The sequence below is a fragment of the Harpegnathos saltator genome, unplaced genomic scaffold (genome assembly GCF_003227715.2).
Source record: "Harpegnathos saltator strain DR-91 unplaced genomic scaffold, Hsal_v8.6 scaffold36, whole genome shotgun sequence".
NCBI lineage: Eukaryota > Metazoa > Arthropoda > Insecta > Hymenoptera > Formicidae > Harpegnathos > Harpegnathos saltator.
The window spans coordinates 246,061-253,620 of NW_020230161.1; the positions used below are offsets into that span (position 1 = coordinate 246,061).

General features: G+C 56.9%; 1 protein-coding gene across 1 annotated transcript in view; it reads left to right on the forward strand.

The window, feature by feature from the left end:
- The window catches only part of LOC105187023 (protein pangolin, isoforms A/H/I/S), a 76,575-nt gene extending 69,964 nt beyond the window's left edge, over positions 1-6,611 (forward strand). The window contains exon 4 of the mRNA XM_025300359.1: positions 6,386-6,611. Within this exon, the coding sequence (XP_025156144.1) occupies positions 6,386-6,478 (93 nt within the window). The 3' untranslated portion in view covers positions 6,479-6,611. The remainder of the gene's footprint in view (positions 1-6,385) is intronic.
- Positions 6,612-7,560: the final 949 nt, after the last annotated feature.

Consider the following 7,560-nt stretch of genomic DNA (forward strand, 5'->3'; position numbering starts at 1 on the left):
CGTGCGTGCGTGCGTGCGTACGCACGCACGCGCGCTCGTGTGGGTATAGTGGGTGTCGCCTCTCTGTTGCCGCCGCCGACGTCGCTGCCGTTCCTCGTTACCGACGCGGTTACTGGACGCCCTCCACCAGCCCTCACGACATGATCTATCAGCCTTGTCTACTACTACCACGCTCCTCGCCCCCCTCCTCACGCCCCACCGACGTCGCGCGCGCGCGCGCGCGCTCTCTCTCTTTGTCCGCGCCTCGTCTCCTCGATCCTCGATCGCCGATGCGCTCCGCATCTTCGTCGCGTCGTCGTGGCCGAGCCGCCGTGCGCCGCACGCTGCGCTTCGCCAGGGACAACGAGGAAGAGCGCGCGCGCAAGAGAGAGAGAGAGGAGCGAGCGTCGCTTCTCTCGCCGCGGCGCGTAGGGCGCGGAGCTTGATCTCGCGAGAGAAGATTAATGAGGAGCCGCGTTAGTCTCGCTGAATTATTTCGCGAGATTCACGTATCCACTTATGAGGGCCGCTCCCGCGGCTGATTTTTGTCCCTCGGAATAGGACGCGCCATTCGCCACGCTCCCCGAGAACATAAGAATACGAGGGTGGCGGGGGAAAGGGCGCTGCGCTCCTCGCGCGCGCGCGCCTTCCGACGAGTCGTCGAGTCGCGCGATTGTGGCACACGTTAAAAATCCCTTCCTCCCCTCCTCTTCTCTCCCTCTCGCTCCTCTCCGCCGTCTGAATCGCGCGATGTGTGACTCGGACGAATCGAAATTCCGACGCTGCGGGCAGGTTTAGCTCACGACTATCTTCAGCCGAGAGTCGTCGGAAACCGAATCTCACCTGCGTTCTAACCGGAATCACGAATCTCGATTCTCAACATTCCGCGACGCGACGCGTCGCGACGCCCTCCTCCATCGCGGAAACGTCGATCGCTCGCGGACGGCTCAGGCGCCGCGGCGGTCGTAAACAAAAGCGCACGCTTCGGCTTCGCCGGTCCACCGTGGGGCGGGCTCGCGAAGCCGCCAGCACGGCCCTGCGTCGTCGTCCTCCTCCGCCGCCCTCCCCGACCTTCCGTCCTTCTCAGTCTCCCCTGCCTCCATCTCGTCCGTCGCCTCCACCGCCGGCCGTCTCCTTCGTCCCTACGCCGAGAGAGAGCCGGTCCCCACCGGACGTGGCTGGCAGAGCCACCAGTGGCTCTCATCCCGAGAGCGCGACGTCGCTCTCTCTCTCTCCTCTCTCTCTCTCTCTCTCTCTCTCTCTCTCTCTCTCGAGGAGAGAGCGACGCCGTCGCGTGGCTCCGGCGGAGAGATCTCGAGACCACGAGGCTGCTCGTGTCACGTGCCGGCACGAACTCGTTAACTGCTCTAACGATCGGGATTCCACGTGGCCGCCACCGCCTTCGTCACTGCCGCCGCCGACGTGGTCCTCGCCGATAATTGGCGGCGGCTCGCCGGCCAAATTGCCGCTTTTTCGATATTATATGGGCGCGCCCTCGTCACGACACGCCGCATCGATAGGGCGGATTATCAATGCGCGACGTGCGAGGAAAACTTATTGCCCGCTCCGGTCCGGCCGATCGCTCGCTCGTGAGTCGCCGAGAGCGCTTTTAAGGACCTCTCCGCGTCGCGTCCTGCGCGCGCGAAATCTACGCGGTTCTCCGTTTCCGCGGACGCGACGTGACGCGTGGTATTCCCCGAGGACCGGTCGGCCGTCGTTAGGTGTGGTTAACTGAGCCTACGAGCGTTCGATAGCCGCCGGTGGCAAGGCCGTGTGGGATGCGTCACTTAGCGAGACGATGCTCGCCGCTCTCCGCTCATCGTTCGTTTCGCTCGTTGCCGCCAACTTTTCGCTTCTCCGCCTGCCGGGAGTTCCCACGGCGCGGCGTGTCGCGTTTGCGAGATTCGTGAGAAGGAAGCTCTCTCAGCACTTGACGTTTTCGAAAAAGTTTTCTAGACCGTTTTTTCGACCTCGTGATATTTTAATATTTAATTTTGTTTAATATTTTATTACTTTAATATTTTGTTGTTTGTTGTACGATTTTATTTTCTTCGCGTTTGTCGCACGTGGTGTGTTTAACGCTTTAAGACCGTATCGCACTAGCGATTCGCGACTGTCGTTTGTGGACGGCTGTCCATTTTTTCGAGTCGCAGCCGCAGTCGCGCAACCAATCACAGAACTCCGTATAATCACATGACGCGCTCTCGTCATAATCACATTTATTTAATAGTACGTAAAAGTCGGTGATCATTGGAATAAGGTTATATATATCTAGTGTTGTTTTATGTGTTACATATTTTTTTTTTAATGTCAAAACAATTTAACAAGGAGATGGAATATTTTATTTAGTAGATCTCGTAGAATGTAAACCCCTTCTATGGGATTGTTTTTACAACTGAATCTTCAAACATATCTGTATTCATCCGAAGGCATCTGTGCAAGAGAAAAACGGAAGAAGAATAGCATTGCGAAATATAGAGTATTTTCATAAATAAAAAATCATGCGTAACAAATCATTGTTTATAATTCATATACTCTATTTACCTACGAAATTTATTCGGATCCTCTAATTGTAATTCTAAAAAAAGGTCACGACGGCAACCTTGTTCTCTACTTCTCGCTATCCACGGTTTCATCCATATTTCCTGCAATGTCTTGCGATACTCCGTCTTGCGATACTCCGTAATTATAGCAAATGTCACCATTGCACATATCTCCTCTTTACGTCTCAATCGCATCAAATCCTTATTCGTGTTGCGAATGCTCTTGCAATGTTAACAGCATTTAGCCGCAGCCGCGGTCGCCAATCGCGAGTGTGGAATTGGAAAACAAGAAATCGCAGCCGCGAGTCGCTGGTGTGATACGGTCTTTATACGAAGCGCGCGTGCCTTCGGCGAATATCGCGCCGTTCACGGCGGACGATTCTCGGGTTGAAGTCGCCACGCCGCGCCGCGGAGAAGCTGAAGAGTCTAAAAGACTCCTCCGTGCGCACAGCTTCTCGGCGACTTCAGGGACTCTCGCCGGTCCCTTATCAAAGGCTACCAGCCCCATAGATTGACAGATAAATAAATATTCGTCGGAAACGAAGTATCCGTCCGCGCGGATAAGCGAAAAAAGATACGCGTCCAGATCCCGCGAGCTCTCGAGCTTTCAGGGATCGCCCCGTGAGAAAACAGCCCGATCGCGTCTCGTTGACGAGCTCCTCGGCGCGAATGTCCTCGCACGTGCTTATCGGCCGCGCATCTCACACGTGTGTGTGCGTGCGTGCGCCGCGGAACGCGCTATTATCGTGTCATTCAGCTCACCACCGACACCCACGCGACTTTGGACGCGTCGATCGATTACCCGGGTTTACGCGGGAAAAGATATCGCGCCGGAGATCTCCGGGCGTTTGCTGATAACCGTCGCCGTATCGGGCCAGGCCAGGCCGCGTGGACGCGAATATTATATATGCAAGACGCATAAATCTCGAGCGAGCGAGCGAGCGAGGTAACCGCGGCCGATGCCGCGACATGCGTGACTAAAGGCAGCCGCGCGCGCGCGCGCGCGCGGAGGAAATTCCTCGCGTGCTTTTCCGCCGAGCAGTCGTGGTTTATTGGCGGTCTCGAGCAGGTCGGGACGGGCGGGCGAGTAGAAAGGTGTCGATACCTTATCGGACACTTTATTTAATCGGCCCCGGGGATTTATGGTGGTTTCGCGTCAAGTAGTGTTGTGCTCCGTAAGAAGAGCGCGCGGCCTGTCGCGGGGAAAATTTCCACGCGCGTGTGCGTGCCAAACTATAAACGGCAGCGCAGTCACAGCAGCCGGCTCTCTCTCTCTCTCTCTCTCTCTCTCTCTCTCCCCCTCTCCTGCGTGCTGGCGCCGGTGGAGCGCGGCGAAATCCACGCGCGCGCAGCCAGGTCTGCGTTAATTCTTAACGCTTAATCAGTGCACCTTATCGTGTGCACCTCGGCTCTCCCGGCGCGCCCATTCACTCTCCGTCTCTCTCTCTCTCTCTCTCTCTCTCTCTCTCTCCCGCCCGCCGCCCACCGCTATCCTCCGCCGTCTCCAGCGAGGCTGGCAGGCATACCTTGTAAATAGAGGAAATGCGTTTGCCGCCTATCTGGCATCAAAGACGCCGACACACCGCGCCACGGTTTTATATACTTAATTTATGAACAATATGCACACTCGCGTGGAGACCCACCTACGTTCCGACCTCTCTCTCTCTCTCTCTCTCTCTCTCTCTCTCTCTCTCTCTCTCTCTCTCTCTCTCTCTCTCTCTCTCTCTCTCTCTCTCTCTCTCTCTCTCTCTCTCTCTCTCTCTCTCTCTCTCTCTCTCTTTATTTCTGTCTCCTCAGTCGCACCAGCTACCGCACTTTTTCTCCTTCTCTTTCTGTCTCGCGCGCGCTCGCCCGCCCGCTCGTTCTCTCTCTGTCTCTCTCTCTCTCTCTCTCTTTCTCTCTCTCTCTCTCTCTCTCTCTCTCTCTCTCTCTCTCTGCCGGCAAACACCTTTAAACGAGAGAAATCCGCGATAAGCGGTACCACGTTGGCCCTTATCAACCGTTGCACCGGTCGACGCGCTGCCACGACGGCAATTATCTCCCCTCCCCCGCCGCGCGCGCTCGCGCATTTCTCTCTACGCGTGTTCCCAATTTGATTGCCGTGCCGTAATTATGGAGCTTCTGCCGCGCTTTAGTCGCTTTCGTTGTCGTTATTGCGTTAGTTCATATTGCGCCCCTATATATATATATCTAAATACACACACACACGCACACATATATGTATATATATTATATTGTGTGCGGCCGCAAACGAGCGCGGAAAGCGCCCGGCTTACTTATCGGGCCGCAAGCGACGTGCGTGCCACGTCTTCTTTGCGACGCCAGCTCTCACTTTTCGTCGGCTATCAGCGGATTTTCGATCGACGATCAAGAGCGACGGCGAGGTGGGGGGGCGGGGCGGGGCAGGGGATCGTCGAGCCGATCAGCCAGCGGATTTTGCGCTGCGAAGCCGGCGGATTGCGTATAAATATATCGCGACAGAGGCATTGTGCCGACGCGATGAAACTGTCGTCGTAATCGTAATCCTTACTCGTCGAGCGAATTAATTACACACACACACACACACCCCCTCCCCCTCCTCCCCTCAGCTCCTCCTCTGTCGACGCGCGCACGTCTCGCGTCGAAACGAAAATCGGCCGGAAATTAAACTTCCTGCGCGGCTGAATTCCGACTGTGTGCGGCAAATTGAGGAATATATTCCCTCGTATTCCTAAGGATAATTGCAACCGCCCCGTGCGAATCGCCAGGCGGAAAAAAGCGGTTCGCGCGCGCGCTCTCGTTCCCGCTCGCTCGCTCGCGACGTGATTTTTCGTCGCCGCTCTCGGCGATGTAACGAACGGCAATCGCGTTAAATCGTTACGCCGCGCGTTTTCGCGAAAGGACGTCGGCGCTGATTAACGATTCGATCAGCGACACCATTTGGTACGCGCGCGCGCGTGCTCGTCGTCCGCCGAAATGCCCATAAATTTTTATCCGCAACGTCAACGCGCGCGCGCGCGCGCGCGTTCGCTCTCTTTGTTTCTCTCTCGCTCGATCACCTCACTCGGTCTCTCTCTCTCTCTCGCTCTCGCCTCCTCCTGGATTCACGCTCGAATCACGGCGAAATCAATTTCGCGGCGTTAATTAGCATCGGCCGATATAACGCGCGCCGCTGCATCGGGTTTAATTGCCGCTCGCATAATTTTTCGAGCGCGGGTAAACGGATTCCGCCGGTAGCGAGTCGCCTCGTTATAAAAATTCCCGGCGCGCCGATAGCATGTCGTTCCTACGCCGCTGGCTTTTATCGAGGCTAACTGGCGTTTTGGCGCGTTTTATTATATCGTGTAATGAGTCCCTGCGTCTCCTCTCGCTCTCTCCCTCTCTCTCTTCCTCTCTCTCTCTCTCTCTCTCTCTCTCTCTCTCTCTCTCTCTCTCTCTCGTCGCGTTGTGCCGCGCATTTCGAAGGGACGCCCCAGCGTCAGCCTCGTGAAGACGGGCGGAAGGGGCGGCGGAGGCGGGGGGGAGACAAAGCGGCTCCCCCGTAATGACCGCGATAAAATATGACGCGCCTCGCGCGCGCGCGCGCGCACTCTCGACCGGCTGGACCCGCAGGCCTTTATATACACGGTGCGAGTAAATAATCTGCGCGCGCGAGAATACCTCCGTGTCCGCGGCCTCTGCGATTTATCTCGGCCGATCGGCCGAGACTTTGCCCGCTAACGCGAGCCTCGCGCCGATACTCAGCGCGAGGCTCGCGACCCGCGCGGCGAAAATGCGCCACTCCCTCTTCGGGCAGGGGGGAATCTCCCGCGGTCATTACCCGCGAGCGACGGTCCATCCCGCTTCTCACGATTAACCAACCCCCTCTGCGTTTTCTGTTTCAGGTAAGTGCATCCGAGCGTTTGGCAATACCTTCCTCGACGACTCGCCAGCCGGACGCGCTTCTTCCAGCCCGCCGGGGTAAATACAATTGTTGATAACATTGATGAGCGCATTGTCGCGATAAGGGGCAGATAGCGTATCCTGCGCGCGAGATAAGCGCGACCGAGCGCGAAGGATAGGTCGGGCTTGCTCCAGTTTGTCGGAGGACTGCAGGTCAGGAAAGTTTTCTCTCTCCTTCGCTCGTTCCGCGTGTCTTTCTCTCTTTCTCTCTCTCTCTCTCTCTCTCTCTCTCTCTCTCTCTCTCTCTCTCTCTCTCTCTCTCCGTCCCTCGGTGCTCCCTCGCTGCTCTTCATGGGTATTAAGAGGTATTAAAAGTATAACCGGAGCGACTCGGCGGTAATGCGGTCGGGTGGCTTTGTCCAGGAGTCGATGGACTCTTACTTAGCCCCGGCATCGGTTCGCCGAGCCGTAATAGAACGAGAGGGCCGCTAGGGCTACGGCGAAACGCGCCCGCTCGCGGTGAGAAGGGTGCATTAGCCTAATCTGACGATCCTCTCGTGGGCTGTGAGAAGTATCGCGCTCGCTCGCTCGCTCGCTCGCTCGCTCGTTCGCCCCACAGAATCAATCGGCATCGCCTAAACCGACGCGTAACGTCCGGCCACGTGGGTGGTCGAGCGGCCGAGAGAGAGAGAGAGAGAGAGAGAGAGAGAGAGAGAGAGAGAGAGAGAGAGCGCGCGCGGTTTTCTCCATCGCCCCGCGTAAGAGCCTCTAAGTGCAATCTCCACTGCAGTTACGAGCCTCTAACCCTCTTCGGTGCATTCCAGCTCGCGCTCCGGCCCGAGCGTAAAATAGCGCCGCGAGAGCTCGATCGATGCGTGCCGCGCACGCAACGCGAGAGATCTCTCCGCGCCGAAGCGAGCCTTCAGCGGCCGACGCGGCCGCGGCGCGCGGAGGGCGCGACCATTGTCCGTCGGGGCGCCGTCCATTTTTTTTTCCGTCCGGGCTTTTCTCACCTCGCCGTTTGCGGGCGTGGAGTGAAAATTTTCTTCTCCCGCTCGATACGCGGCCATCTCGAGTCGGAATTAATGTTCTCTCGTCATTTGAATCACTTGTATAATGTATAGACAACACACTTTGTTTGTCGGTCATTCGCCGCGAGGACTCGCCACTTCAGATT